Source organism: Leptonychotes weddellii, chromosome 4, assembly GCF_054177405.1.
Source record: "Leptonychotes weddellii isolate Sample4059 chromosome 4, ASM5417740v2, whole genome shotgun sequence".
Classification (NCBI taxonomy): domain Eukaryota; kingdom Metazoa; phylum Chordata; class Mammalia; order Carnivora; family Phocidae; genus Leptonychotes; species Leptonychotes weddellii.
Genome location: NC_138372.1, coordinates 157,438,528 through 157,454,401, shown reverse-complemented (window position 1 = coordinate 157,454,401; position 15,874 = coordinate 157,438,528). Strand labels below are relative to the sequence as shown.

The window sequence follows — 15,874 nt, the reverse complement described above, 5'->3', positions numbered from 1 at the left end:
ATAAAATAATACTAAAATTAAATTATCTTTCTTACCTTTTGTAACGAGGATAACAAAAATTTAAATTGCACATGTGGCTCACACTGTATTTTTATTGGACAGTGCTGCAGTATATAAATAACACTTTACATTTATGTAAAACACAAATATATAATTTCAGTTGTAAAGTACAGACAGAAGATATAGGCCTGAATAAAAAAAATAGTCCTCTCCAAAATAACCAAACTGATTTCGGGGCACCTGGGTGGCTCAGTAGGTTAAGCATCTGCCTTCGGCTCAGGTCATGATCCCGCAGTTCCAGGATAGAGTCCCGCGTCGGGCTCCCTGCTCAGAGGGGAGTCTGCTTCTCCCTCTGACCTCCCCCGTCTCGTGCTCTCTCTCTCTCTCTCATTCTGTCTCTCAAATAAATAAATAAATAAAATCTTTAAAATAAACTGATTTTTGGGCGCCTGGGTGGCTCAGTTGGTTAAGCGACTGCCTTCGGCTCAGGTCATGATCCTGGAGTCCCGGGATCGAGTCCCGCATCGGGCTCCCTGCTCGGCAGGGGGTCTGCTTCTCCCTCTGACCCTCCCCCCTCTCATGTGCTCTCTCTCTCTCATTCTCTCTCTCAAATAAATAAATAAAATCTTTAAAAAAAATAAAATAAAATAAACTGATTTCAACGGTTAATCACCAACCTAACAAAAGCTCCTTTCGGCTTAGCACCAGACAAAATTTTATTTTCTATAAAGGAAACTGATGTTTCAAAATGGATCCTAAAGTCTGTTCTACTTCTGCTTTGAGCTGTCATCTTTGCCTAACATTAAACTAGCCTTAATTCTTTCCAATGATCAAAAGATACATGATAAAATGCTAGTCTAATTTTTAAATCTGATCGAGTGATTCCTACTCAGTTTTTTCTGTATTAGTCATTTACATACCCTATTAGGTCACTAAAACCTAACTCATGCCTTTGCTCCAAAGATAAAAAAAAATAGAATCAACAGAAAGATTATTCTCAAGAGCCTAGAAACCCAGACGGTATTCAGATACTATACATATTCTGCTTCAAAAACTAAAATATGACTCGGGGCGCCTGGGTGGCTCAGTTGGTTAAGCGACTGCCTTCGGCTCAGGTCATGATCCTGGAGTCCTGGGATCGAGTCCCACATCGGGCTCCCTGCTCAGCGGGGAGTCTGCTTCTCCCTCTGACCCTCCCCACTCTCATGCTCTCTCTATCTCATTCTCTCTCTCAAATAAATAAATCTTTAAAAAAAAAAAAAAAAACTAAAATATGACTCACAGACTGTATCAGAAAGTGACATCCCATTGTGAACAGGAGAGCTTAGCAAACAGGAGAGCACAGCAAGCAATGATTTCCACACTTTCCATCATGCGGAGAAACCATGCCAACTTTCAGGTTGTTACAGTCAGTGGAAGAAAGAAAATCTGGGATGGTTGGAAATTTATGGGGTGAGAATGACAGCCACAAGAGGTGAGGCAAGGCAAACAACTGCCCAGAATTTCCTCGCCCCAGCTCTTAAAAAGGAAACTACTCAACTTTCTACCCGAGGAAGCCAGTAGGAAAGGGAAAGCACATGTCCCACCTTTTAACCTCCTAAAACTGTCCCAAACACAATTAGCCCTCTAGTCGAAGGACAAAATGACCTATTTATGTGAACAGAATGTGTAAGCCTTTTTAGAGTAGTTTTTAAATGTAATCAACAACAAAAATCAAGGTCCAGTAACTTGGAATAATAAATAATAAAGCTGCGGTGTTTATTTCTACCTTGTGACAGGGTCTACATCTATCACTATTAAATGAAAATGAGTAACCTGCATATTTGAAAACGAAGGTAGTGGAGATATGCGGTTGGTTATTCCTCATTCCTGGAAAAGTTCATCTTAAAATGTCACCTTAATAGTCCCATAGTTTGGGGCGCCTGGGTGGCTCAGTTGGTTAAGCGGCTGCCTTCAGCTCAGGTCATGATCCCAGGGTCCTGGGATCGAGTCCCACATCGGGCTCCCTGCTCTGTGGGGAGCCTGCTTCTCCCTCTCCCACTCCCCCTGCTTGTGTTCCCTCTCTGGCTGTGTCTCTCTCTGTCAAATAAATAAATAAAATCTTAAAAAAAAAAAAAATAGTCCCATAGTTTCTCTGGTCTGATGCAGTCAACATGTGCTTGTGTTCTTAGATATATGGACTAACTCGGGCTCTAGGCTACAAAATTTCAACAATTTAGTGATTGTTCCTTTTGCACAATCTAAGTCTGCATTCAACAACGTCCCTAAGGCCGATGGCTACCTCATAAGAAGTATTCTGGTGCCACCTAGTGGTGTGTATTTCCTGCCAAAAAGGAAATGAGGATTAGACCAGGGTTCTCAAAGTCTGGCTGTGGTGCATCAGCAGCATTAACATCAGCATCACCTGGTAACTTGTTAGAATTGCAAATTCTTGGGCTCATCAGACCTACTGAAACTCTGGTGGTGGGGTCCCACAATCTGTGTTTTAACAAGCCCTCTAAGTGGTTCTGATGCACCCTCAGGTTTGAGAACCACGGGATTAATTAACTCTTACACAAAAATTAAATGCAAAGTCTTAAAAAAATTAGGCTTACAAATTAACAGAAGTGCTCAATTTCTAATTTTGGAAAACAACTTAATTTTCTATATAGTGGATTCAAATAGCTCTATTTGGAGAAGAGTCTTACTAACTAATTTATATACATTCAACACCTGATGAACATTAAGCCTCTGAAAATGTGAGATGAGCTCTCTGAGGTCTCTGCCCAGGAGACCAGATTCAAAGGGAAGATCAGACACATTAACAAAGCAAAATACAATATAAATGCAAAAGACTCCATGAAACAAAGAAAAAGATTAACTGGTTTCAGGATATCAGGATATGGCATGTTACTGTATCTTAAGTGGGGGTGGGGTTCATCTAACACATGAAAAGCCAAGGAGGTAGAATATTGGTGATTTTTAAAAGATTTCTTTTAATTTTTTTAAGATTTTATTTCTTTATTTGAGAGACAGAGTAAGTGAGAGACAGAGAGCACACGAGGAGAGGGAAAAGCAGGCTCCCCTGCAGCCCAATGTGGGACTCGATCCCAGAACCCTGGAATCATGACCTGAGCCAAAGGCAGACTCTCAACCGACTGAGCCACCTAGGCACCCCAAGATATTTCTTTTTTTAAACATTTATTATTTATTTATTTATTTGAGACAGAGAGAGAGAGAGAGGGAGAGCACACGCACAAGATGGAAGAGGGGGAGAGGGAGAGAGACAATCCTCAAGCAGACTCCCCACTGAGTGCAGAGCCTGGCATGGGGCTGGATCCCAAGACCTGAGATCATGACCTGAGACGAGATCAAGAGTTGGATGCTCAACCAACTGAGCCACCCAGGCGCCCTGAATATTGGTGATTTTTTAAATTAAGAATCATCTACCCTAATGAAAATAGATGACACAGAAAAGTCCACTGTATATATCTGCTCTGTGCAATTATGTTACAAAATAATCAGGAGAAAAGCAGATCTGATGAAGCCTTGCTAAACTGTTTCTTTTCTACTTAGGTCTTAGAGGAGAACTTGTTTATCCAATAGGAACTTAAAACACCTAGGGTTCAGTAAGAGCAGTCCCATAATCTATCTACAAGTTTGCATTTCTTTAAATTCAGCTTTATAGGGCCGCCTGGGTGGCTCAGTCCATTAAGCGTCTGCCTTCAGCTCAGGTCATGATCTCAGGGTCCTGGGATTGAGCCCCGCATCCGTCTCCCAGCTCAGTGAGGAGCCTGCTTCTTCTTTCCCTCTACCCCTCCCCCCTCAAACAAATAATTAAATCTTTAAATTCAGCTTTATAGTATGCCTTTCTTTGGAAAAAAAAAAAAACTCTGAATTTTAATAAGTATCTATTTACTCAAAATTAAAGAGTTACATATTTGAAGTAAAAAAAAAAACTGGATCAAGAGATCAGTATGGCCACTTCCACATCATCACAATTAAGTGCCATCCCTTATCCTGTGGCTCAAACTGCAAACCTATCACTTAGGAGGGGAAAAAATCAACTCTGAAAAGGTAGCCTTGCAAACCCAAGCCTCTAGTATGACAGGTAACATCACAGACATGAATACAAGTGGCATAAGTATATAAAGGAAATTCAAAGACTTGGCTCTATTGATTACTTTTGATTTTGTACTTTAAAAATATTACTTTAAATATACAGAGACCAACTATTTAATTCTAACCTTTTAAGAGCAACTGCCCTCAATAGGATGAGTTTCTGAAAAACTGTTCTTTTCCGGGGCGCCTGGGTGGCTCAGACGGTTAAGCGTCTGCCTTCGGCTCAGGTCATGATCCCAGGGTCCTGGAATCGAGCTCCACGTCGGGCTCCCTGCTCAGCGGGTAGCCTGCTTCTCCCTCTCCCTCTGCCTGCCACTCCCCCTGCTTTTGCTCTCTCTCTAATAAAAAATTAAAAAATTTTTTTTAAAATCTTAAAAAAAACAAACCCTGTTCTTTTCAAACCTTCCTTTACTGGCATGGAGGCATAAGAAGAGGCCACAACAGGAGGTACATTAACATTTTAGAACAGAGCCATTCCTCAATTTTATTTAACTAAACTTAAAGGGCTTCTGAAAATTTAATTGCTTAAAGATGATAATTACAACAACAATTTTGGTAAATTAAGTCAGTACTTCTGCCTCAGAAAGCAGAAAAGTATATGATAAATTTAAAAATCTGAAAAATAAGCCCCAGCTACTTGAAAAATCTCCTAATGCAACAAATTTCATTTTACTATTAGGTAAATAAGAAAGTATTCCCAGAATACCAACACATTTAGAAAAAAAAATAGACATGGTGGCAGTAAGAGTCTATTGCTTGGACACCACACACTATAACATAACACAGGGAAAAGTGATCATTTCAAATGAGCTAGAAGTTGAATAGGGACAGCAACCTGGTATAGGAATATACCAAAACAATACACGTCACCCCTTCCAAGTGCTTGGGAACAAGAATCCCCTTTACCAACAATTTAATAATATAGCAACAAGAGATATACAGTACAAAGTGAGAAAATGATACCTAAGTGATCACTACCACCTCTTCCAACAAACCTCATTTTAATTTGTGATGAAATTGGGGAACCCAAAAGGTAAACAGAAAGGGTGCTAATCTTATAAGGCTAAGAGGAAAAGGGAATCATTCTGCTATGAAGATGATTCATGGACTTTCCCACATGCTCTTCTGCACTTTAATTTCTCCCAATCCATTCACTGCTGTCCAACAACACAGTCAACTGGTTTATACTCCAGCTGTTCTTTCTTATGGTTGAAGATTTTATTATGACCTTTATCCAGGTCACCTACCAAAGATCCAAAAATAGACTACAGATCAGGCTGGGGAGGGTTAAGACCCTGCGAGGTTACCCACTAAAAATTATGGGTGACTTCTGCTGCTGGCCACGAATGAACAACTGGTATGGAACTGGCTGTCCTGCAGTGAGGACTAGAAAGCTGGACAAAACATATGAGACAGCTGCTCTCAGCGGGACCACAGCCAGAGCAGAACCGTGAGCCCCACAGAAAGGGACAAACAAGTCAGGTAAGTCCTACAGTCGCCTGCCTCCCTGCACAAAGGAGGAAGAAGCCAAGCAGAGAACGAAAGTCTTGAAGGACCAGGAGAGAGAGACTGGAGTTCGGGGAAGCTAAGACATCAGAGGTTTTCAAGACAGAGCACCAGGAGGGGGCTACGCAGAGACAGTACTCTAGGGATCTGCAGAGATCTCCTCAATCCTAAACCGCTGAGAAACACTTGCTGGGAGCTATAAAGTGAATAATTCCCAGGATTCACCCAGCACCGGGAGACCTTCGAATTCCACCCAGCACTAGGGCTATCTCACAGAACCCTCTGGGCAATAGACAGAGATGCAGAAAGGCCAAGCTTTGTAACCAGGCTGAATTGGCCCTAAAATAAATTGACACTAACTTGACCCGCACTAACAAAGTTTAACAACAAGCCTGGAAAGGATTAGCCTAATCCACAAATTACTTTGATGCCTGCCAAAACAAACGCCATAATTCTTGATTGGAAGACAACAAAATCCAAACACTCAACAACATAATACACACAATGTCCATGTGAAGAAGCAGCGACAGGAATGACAGAATTAGCAGACAAGGATATTAAAACAGCTATTATAAATATGCTCCATATACTCAAGAATACAGAGGAAAACCTGAACATAATGAAGAGAAATAGAAGACAGAAGATTCCATTTAATTTTTTATGTCGAGTTGAAAAATCCAGTATCTGAAGTTTAAAATTCATTGCACAAAATTAACAACAGAGACTGCAGAAGACAAGACCAATGAACCTGAAGACATAGCAACAGACACTATTAAAACTAAAGCCAGACAGAAAAAAAAGACCCGGAAAAAAAAATCAACCAAGCCTCATGACTTATAGGACATTATCAAGCTGTCTAACACACATATAATTAGAGTCTCACAAGAAGAGGGACGAAAAAACTATCTGAAGAAATAGTGGCAGGAGCGCCTAGGTGCCTCAGTCAGTTAAGTATCCGACTCTTGATTTTGGCTCAGGTCATGATCCCAGGTTCATGGGATCGAGCCCTGGGTAGGGCTCTGCGCTCAGCATGGAGTCTGCTTGAGATTCTCGCTCTCCCTCTACCCCTCCCCCTGCTTGCACATGCACTGTCTCTCTCTCTCTCTCAAAATAAATTAAAAAAAAAAGAAAAAAGAAATAGTGGCAGAAATTTTTCTAAATTTGATCAAAACTACAAGCCCACAAATCCATAAAGCTTAAAGAACACCAGACAGAATAAACAAAATCACACAAAGACACATGACAATCAAATCGTTGAAAACCAGTGATATTAAAAACGACACAAAAATACTGTTGCTCCCCTGCCTCCATATAATATAAAATAAAAACAACCCTAATCCAAAGAAAGCAAGTTAACAGTTTTCTAAGTCTTCTGATCGAAAAATGTTGATAAAGTTCATCAAAGCTGAATTCTTCTATTTTAGAAGAGGCCTTCCTTTGCCCGTATCCCTAGCATAAGCTTAGCCTGTCTACCAAGTAATCAAGAATGAACAGAGTTAGACTATTGCAAAATGACTTTATTATAACTTTATATTAATGCATTTGCATACCTTACAGTTCACAGTTCACAAATGTCACATACTTTAGATTGTATGCTCCTTGAGATCAGGAACCTTCATGTTTCAGCCTGTAAGTCTCCAGTGCAGCTTCTACTGGCACGTAACCATCCGAAGACACACAAATGAGTCAAGCTCATTTCATCCTCAGTACATCGTTTTGTGGTATATGTAGAACAAAGATGAGAAAACCGATGCCCAGAGGGATGAAATGACTATCCCAAGAACACCTGAAAGGTCAGCAGTATCTCACATCCCTAGAGTAATGCCTCCATACAGGGTTATCCCAAAGTAGACACAAAAGAATTAAGTTTTAATTGTTACTTACTCTGAGTTTCCACGAGATCCAAGGCAACACCAGAAGCTGTGTCCATTCCAGAGCTGATACAGGACTGGAAGTTTTTCAAAGAGGAGAGAGCAGATTCTATACCACTGAAGGATATAAAACCAGTTGAACCTGAACTGGAACTGGAACGTCCGGGCATCTTGAAATTATTACCTAAGTTTTCAAACACAATGAAATAATATTTAGGAGTCAGAATAATAACTGCATAGGAAAATAACACTGCTATACACATCCATAGGAGTATCTAATAGCCCACAAGTGCCACACTATTATATACATTCTATATCCCTGGAGGGGACACCAAAGCATTGTGCTGTTATCTGGGCCACCAAATACAGATGCACTCAATACACAGGGAAGCTAAGTGTCTGCATTTTTCAAAGGAAGGAGAATACCCTCTTTCAAAACATTCCTTGGTTCTCTGAAGAATTCAACAACAGCACAGTTCTTAAAAACCTAAAACATAAAGGGGTTAGAAAAAGTAGACTACTTGTATGATGCATTTTTCTAAAAACTGAAAATAGTAATAATAAAATAGTTTAATAAGGAGAACTTCGAAACCTGTAGTTTTTTAACTTACCTGACATATACGCATACTGAATTCTGAAAACTATAAATATATAAATATAAATAAAAAACATATATTATATATAGATATTGTATATATTCCTGACAGTCCTCTGGATTCCAACAGATTTACAGACTTGGTTAGATCCCAGACTCTGTCAGTAAAAGCAGAATTTCTCTAAATTATAGAGTAAAATACGGGGGCGATATGGAGTAAGGGTCAAGCATACAGCTTCTAGAACCAGACTATCTGAGTTCAAAGCACACACACTCTCTCTCTCAAAATAAATTAAAAAAAAAAAAATAGTGGCAGAAATTTTTCTAAGTTTGATCAAAACTACAGGCCCACAAATCCATAAAGCTTAAAGAACACTAGACAGAATAAACAAAATCACACAAAGACACATCACTTTTGTGTCTTTTTGTCACGTAACTGAATGACTTCAGGCAAATTATTTAACCTCTTAGTGTTTCATTTTTCCCTTCCTAAAATTGGAATCATCCAGTGCCAACCTCAAGGATTACTGTGAGAACTGAATGAGATAAAGTATACAATAAAACACTCAGAATAATGCCCAGCACATAAATCTTTAAAAGTGGAAGCAAATTTTAACATCAACTTCATCATTATAACACTATAAGCAAAAATACGGAGTAGTGCTTGAGAGAATGGACACCGGACAAAGATGCCTGGAAATTCTGTCCCACCCATGCCATTTAAAATTGCACAACCCTGGTTAAGTTGCTTGCCTTCTCTATCTTCAATCTGCTCTCGTGTAAAAAGGAAGTAACTGTATCTATCTCACAGCATCATTGAAGGTAAATTAAATGTTACAGTTTTCTAAAACTTGTCTGATCTTAAGAATCGTTGAAATCTTATTAAAAATATAGATTTATATATAGGTACTATCTCAGACCTATTGAACCAGAGTCCCTGGTGGACACTACGAGGAAACCCGTATTTTTATGAATTGCCCCAGGTGATTCGTAGAATCAAACAAGCATGGAGAACACTGAGATAACTGCATCTCCCCCCAAATTTTATGTTGAGAGCCTAACCCCCATTGTGATGGTATTTGGAGAAGAGGCCTTTTGGGAGATAATTAGGTTTAGATGCCCTGAGGGTAGAGCCCTCAGGAAGAGATTAGTGTCCTTATTAGCAGAGGAAGAGACACCGCAGTTCTCTCTCTCCACCAAGTGAGGACATAGCAAGAAGGGGGCTGACTGAGAGCCAGAAAGACAGCCCTTATCAGTATCCAACCATGCTAGCACCCCAATCTCTGACTTCTAGTCTCCAAAACTGTGAAAATAAATTTCTGTTGTTTAAGCCTCCAGTCTACACTATTTTTTAATAGCAGATGGAGCTGACAAAACACACAATGCATATAAGGAATAATATAATCCAAGCTAAGTGGAGAATGTCTACCACATAGTAGCTATCCTTATTATGTGCATGCAAAATTCACACTACTCTAACGAAATTCTACATTTGCAGAGACCTTGGGAAAAACCTTCCTTCTGTAATTCTGGAGTATTTCCAGGGAAAAGATTCAGATTGAGAAGCAAAGGGACTACATGGAGTAGACGCACTTTTCCCTCTTTCTCCTACTAAGTACAGCTAAGTTCATAATTCACAGGACACCCCCTTCTGCAAAGCATCATCTGGCCCAAATTGTCAATCATGCAGTTGTTGAGAAACCTTGGTTTAAATCAACCTCCTCTTAGAGCCTTCCCCAATAACAATAATCTCTTTGTTCCCTGTACCTATCTATGGTTTCCAAGAAAGTTTAAAACAAGGTTTCCTGAGTTTTTCCCAAGCATGTTATCTTGCCTCCCCTAACAGGCCTTGTCTTAGGCCATTCTGGCCGCTGTAACAAAATATCAGATTGGGTAGCTTATAAACAAGAGAAATTTATCTCACAACAGTTCTGGAGGCTGCGAAGTCCAAGGCCAAGGTGCCAGCAGGGTCAAGTTCTGGTGAAGGCCCTCTTCCTGGTTCATAGGCCCCGTGCCTTCTCACTCTGTCTTCACCCAGTAGAAGGTGCAAGGGAGCTCTCAGGAGCCTCTTCTATAAAGGCACTAATTCCATTCAAGAGGGCTCCACCCTCATGACCTAAGCACCTCTCAAACACCCCACTTCCTAATGCCATCACACTGGTACTAGCATTTCAACTTATGAATGGGGGAAGCAGAAAGACACACATACTCAGACCCCAGCAGGGGCTAAGACTGGCTTCAGGCAGGACCAGTTATTACTGTTTCCCTCTCTCATCTTTCTGCAGAGGACAGTGGGAGGCAAAGAGCAAACAATTTATAGACATTATGCTGAATCTCCTTCAAATCACGGGGGCCTGTACAAGTCCACGCAGAGCTGTATCTCCTTCTTCAAGATGCAAGGATATATCTTTCTTTATGAAACCTTCTCTGATCCGTACAAGCAATTGCTTGTCCCCTCCCTCATGCTAGTACGACCCCCCTCTCTCCCTCAAATACACATACACTTCTTTATAAAACTCAGTACAATCATCACAACTATTTGTTCACATGGCTGTCACTCCTTCACCCTGCGAGCAGCTTAAACTACAACTCCGACATGTTCCACAGCACAGAAAACCGTTCCTCATGCAAAACAGGCGATCAATAAAGAACTGAGGAGAGTTACAACAAAAGCAGCAACCACCTTTCCGAGGTCCCCTACAGTGCGCCATAAACTGCTGCCCTGGCGCTTCATTCTCACTATCGCTAAGGTTCACAACCATTTAGAGAAGACAAAAGGAAAACTGAGGCCCAGAGAGCTTATTTGAACGACCTGTCCGAGGCCCTGCTTTTAAAGACAGCTCAAACCAGATTAATCTGCATCAAGAACTCGTGAACTTTCCCCCACTCGGGTCGAAGGATGGAGAGATGGCGTCTCAGGGAGGGAGGCAGCCTGCCCGAGCCTCACTGCTCGACGTGCAAAGAGCCAGGACCACAGCCCAGGCGGACAGACCCCAGCTCAGGGCACCCGCGGAGCGTCCGAGAGGGAGGCGACCCCTCCCGCCACCCTCGCCGTCGCCACCCCCCGCTTCCGCCTTACCTGGATGCCCGACCCAGCTCGGTCTGGCTGCACCCGGACTGCCCACACCCGGACCCCAACTCCTTCCTCAACTCCCTTCCCCAGTCGCTGAAACTGCGAGCGCGGGCTCGGGCGTCATCAGCCGTCGCCCGCCAGCGGTCACGTGACGCCCCGCCCCGCTCTCCGCCCCTCTGGTCATGTGACCGCCAGGAGAGCCACAGGCGGAAGCTGGGGTCCGGCCGGCTGCCGATCGGGGGCTGCGGATAGAGGGGGCACCCGTGCGGAGAGGAAGGGGTGGGGACCCGGGTGCCGACCTCGCCCGCGATCGCCGGCCCCACACGTGCGCCGTGGCGCGGCCCGGGTGACAGGTGAGTTGGGGCGGGATGCGCTCTCCGTCCGTCCCTCTGCCCCTCCCTAGCCCCGGGCCGGGCCGCGCGGGCCGAAGGGGCGTCAGTGGCGTGGGGTGCGGTCTGGAGGGGGAGCCCGGCTTGGCGAACTGAGGGCCCTCCAGCGGCGGGGCTGCGGTCCAGGCTCTCCATCTCCAGTTAGGTGGAAATGGTTTTCCACGCTGTCTGGGCGCTTTGGGGAATGATGCTCAGCTGCTTGGCCCTCATCTGATCGTTCCACGTTTCCAGGAACCGTGCTGGGTAGACAGTGTTATTCCTCCATTTACTCTCGAGAGAACGGAGCGTTTGGCGAGGGCTTTTAGAGTCTGATGGACCCGGGTTTGAATTCTAGTTCTGCCTTCGGCTGTGAGTTTGAGCAAGTCATTGTTGCTCTGTGCACCTTAATTCCCTCACCTATGTCATGCTGGTGCCGAAGTTCTTTGCATTTAGGAAAACAGTTCCGAGGGTCCTGACTGGTTTATGGGCATGGTTGAAAACATAAACCAAGTCTCAGAGCCCGTAATGGAGCCGGATCTCCTGATTCCAACATAGTTGGAATGAGTTTCCTCCAACATAGGTGATGGGGTCATGAGAAGGGAGGGAGAGGTCTTACTGCCCCTGCCCACAACCAGAAACACCTTCCGTTTTTCCCTCTCCTGTCTTTTCCGGGATTTATGAATGGGACTAGAGTGATCAGGCTTGTTTCAGAACTTTTCTGGAAAAGAGTTGTCAGTCACTTTTACCTTGATCAACAACCATTACGTTTTGTTCCTGATAATGGATAAGTGGAGACCAGTGCTTCCTTTATGGAACTGAGGTTTTATGAAAGGATAAAAATAGACCTGTCTTCTTTTGTCCTCTGAGTAGGGCACACAGTGGTTTGTCCCAGGACAATTTAATTTCCTTCAGATTCTGTATTTATTGGGTAATTGGTATGATGATGCCATGCTGCATTCTTGAAACATGTTGTCTTTTGTCTAGGGTTATTTTCCAAACTGAAAACCAATGTTCCATAACAAATTCTTTAAAATAAGTTACAGCTACTTTTTGGGGTGCCTGTAAAAGAAAAGTGGGAAATTGAGTGGGATCTCTAGTTTCATTTCATGCCTGGTAGTAATACCATCTATACTGAGAAAAACTGGTCTTCGTGAATTTTCTTCATCTCTAGCACCAAGAGAACCACTAAATGGAAGATTTAATTTAGGTTCTTCTACAGTGTTTATCTGCACCTCATTCTAGAGTGATTTTTCTAAATTTCAACTAAGTCTTAGCACCTTCTATAAAGCCACCGAATTCTGAGATCACTGCAACATGATTAAACATTTTTAATGTTGGTTCTTAGGTTCTGTTCTTTAGGGCAAGTTTTTCAACCAACAATGGGGTATCTACCAAATACTCTAACCAAATAATATTTTAAATGTTGCCTACAGTGTAGGGATTTAAGGATTAAAATAAGAGGTAAACACACAAAAGTCTTGACTTATGTCATTATCCCAGGACTAAGCTAACCTGACTGTCTGCATGCAGGTGCTGAGTGTATCTGTTCATCCCTTTTTTGGGGGGGGGAAGGGGAAGAAGGCAGGTAATGTTGTTTTGCTTTAAGATATTTTTCTCCCTGGTCGCACTGTCTATCCTATATTGGGATCCAAAATCTGGTAGCAGTTTACACCCGTTAAACATAGTTTGCTTGCCTTACAGTTGTGTCTGGAGTTTCATCCTGCTTAGACCTGTGTCTTCAGAGGACTTCAGGGACTTTTTTTTTTTCCCCCATTTGCCATTATTTTCCCCCTTCCCTTGTCTCATTTTCCCAGCCAGACCATTTCAATGCAAAAAGTGGAATGAAATTGGGGTGCCTGGCTGGCTCAGATAGTAGAACATGTGGCTGTTGATCTCGGGGTGAGTTTGAGCCCCACGTTGGGGGTAGAGTTTACTCAAAAAAAATGAAATTATCTGCATCAGCCACTTGCCTATTCCTTAAGCACATTTAGCACACTGCTGCCCTAGGGCTTTTGCATTTACTTGTAAACCCTGCCGGAATGCCCTTCTCCCAGATCATTATCGATTGTAAAATAACAAACTACCCCAAGACCTAGTGGCTTAAGACAAAAAAAAAAAAACAACAACCATCTATTGGCTTATAGTTTCTGTGGTCAGGAATCCATAATGTGGCTTAGCTAAGTGCCTTTGGCTCAGGGGCTCTTGGGATGTTGTAGTCTGGCTGTGAATAGAAGCTGTCGTCTTATCTGAAGGCTCAACTGGGGTTGGCGGGGATCCATTTTCAAGCTCATTCAAGTGGTTGTTGGCAGGCTTCTCCCTCGTCACAGGGCTCTCTCACAACATGACAGCTTCCTTCTTCCAGAACAAACAAGCTAGGGAGGGTGCCCCAGTCAAAAGTCACCATTTTTTTGTGATCTAATCTCAGAAGTCATATCTTTCACATCTACCTTATTCTGTTCCTTAGGAGTCAGTAAGTCACACTCAAGGAAAGGGGCCCACACAGGGCATGAACAAGGAGATGGAGGTCACCAGGGACTGTCCTAGAGGCTGCTAACCACGCTCAAATACCCTTACTGCTTGCTTCCTCACTTCCTCTGGTCCCTGCTCAAATATCTTATCAGAGAGGCTTTCACAAACTATGTAAAACAGCACACACACACACTCCATCTCTTTATCATGCTTTTTCTTCACAGCAATGATCACAGCCTGATACATAATGCATTTATTTATTATCTGTTCCCCACTCCTAATAGTATGCAGGCTTTATGAGAGCAAGAACTTAGTTTTGTTCTGCAGTATCCTCAGGTCCTAAAACAGTGCTTGACATACAGTAGGCACTGGGTACATATTTGTTGAATGAATGAATCTATATCAACAGGAATGCTTCCACCTGTAAAGAATCCAAAAGCCAACTAGCAGCAGACAAAACATAGTTCATTTTACAGGGATTACAGAGGTAAGGAGTGCCACAGTTGAATTAGTGAGTCAATAACATCAACCAGAATTTAGATTCTTTCTCTCCTTCCAAACCACAATCTGCAGATTTTTGGCTTTTTTTCTTTTAGGTTTGTCACCTTGTATGTCAGGCAAGACCTGTTCATTGGACCACATTCAAAGGCAAGAAGGAGAGGGATAGCCAGAGGAAAGAGAGAAAAATTTCTCTTCATATGCTTCTCTCCTTGTAGCAAGAGGAAAAAGAATACATTTCCCATAAGGTCTACCATAGACTTCCTCTTACATCTCACTGGTCAAAATTGAGTCACATGTCTAACCTAGCTTCAGGGGCAGTGGGAAAATAAGGATCGGCTTGTTTCCTCCTCTATAGGAAGAAAAGAAAAGGAGGGAGGAAATTCTTGTTGGAGAGTCAACAGCATCCCGGTAAATTAAGACATTTTGAAGTATTGAATCAATAATAAGAGACTTACAGAAGGAAAAAAAGAAAACCTTTAAGGGTTATACAAAGCTTTCATGTACTAGATAACTATACTAGGTAGCTTAACATGAGCGAACTTTGAACAGATGAGACAAGGGTTGGGTAATGTTTTCTTGGGCTGCAAAGGAGGCCCTCTCCTGTCAAAAGTCTTTCCACATTCTGGTTTTGTGTGTGGCGAAGTCCTCATTATTTCATCATTCACTATTTGAGTCTCTGCAGCTAGAAGATTACATATGAACATAAAAGTTGGCATTGACATAAAAATTTTAATGAGTTGACCATGTGTAAGATTAGTTCTTATTCAGATATTCGTGTCCTAAAGGGTCTGTTAGGTTGAATTCTTATTTTTGTTGGTCAGTCTTCTCAATGTTAATGTCATGATGATAGAATACAGTACCAGTGCGAAATGCAAGTGCAAATCTTGGGAAGTACACAGGCCTTCATGAAGTTGAAAAATAATTCAGGCTTCCATGAAGTTGACCACGATGACCTAGCTAAATTAACAATTAGAGAGAAATACAAGAAAGATGATGACAAAATTAACACTTCCAAAGATAATGATTTGAAAAAGAGTTGGAAGAAGCTGTTGGGGAAATGAATGCTGCCTTGAACATTTTTTGCAAAAATTACCTTTTTCTAAGATCATGCTATGAAAGTCAACTGTGAAGTACAAGCTACTGTATTATCAAAGTCACAATTTGGTGAAATCAACTTTTGACTCATTCTTGGTTTGTTCCTTGAATGAGGACATAGTTGTTGCAGTTTTACTCTAAATTTTGCTAGGTGTGAAACTTACTTTCATAAGTTTTAATGATACCATTCCAAGACACCTTTCTAATCAAAACTTCTCCACAGCTTAGCATGAAATATTTGTCCTTAGAGTCACTTAGTAGTATTTCTCAGGCATGTATTAGCCTTGATAACAAC

General features: G+C 42.0%; 2 protein-coding genes across 6 annotated transcripts in view; one reads left to right on the top strand and one right to left on the bottom strand.

Annotated features, from left to right (window-relative positions):
• NSMCE2 (NSE2 SUMO ligase component of SMC5/6 complex) overlaps nt 1-11,285 on the bottom strand; it is a 197,897-nt gene extending 186,612 nt beyond the window's left edge. Inside the window, exons 1-2 of one of the 3 annotated variants that reach the window (XM_081816537.1) lie at nt 11,153-11,285; nt 7,492-7,662 (exon numbers count right to left, since the gene is read on the bottom strand). In XM_081816537.1, the coding sequence (XP_081672663.1) occupies nt 7,492-7,648 (157 nt within the window). In that variant the 5' untranslated portion in view covers nt 7,649-7,662; nt 11,153-11,285. Of the gene's footprint in view, nt 1-1,282; nt 1,754-7,491; nt 7,663-11,152 lie in introns of those variants that run through there. The other 2 variants (XM_081816538.1, XM_081816540.1) reach the window with 2 other exon arrangements.
• A 47-nt stretch (nt 11,286-11,332) lies between these two features.
• Nucleotides 11,333-15,874, top strand: part of WASHC5 (WASH complex subunit 5) — a 58,852-nt gene continuing 54,310 nt past the window's right edge. For all 3 annotated transcript variants that reach the window (XM_031034765.2, XM_006739561.3, XM_031034766.2), the window contains exon 1: nt 11,333-11,499. The gene's annotated coding sequence lies outside the window, so the exon portion shown is untranslated. The remainder of the gene's footprint in view (nt 11,500-15,874) is intronic.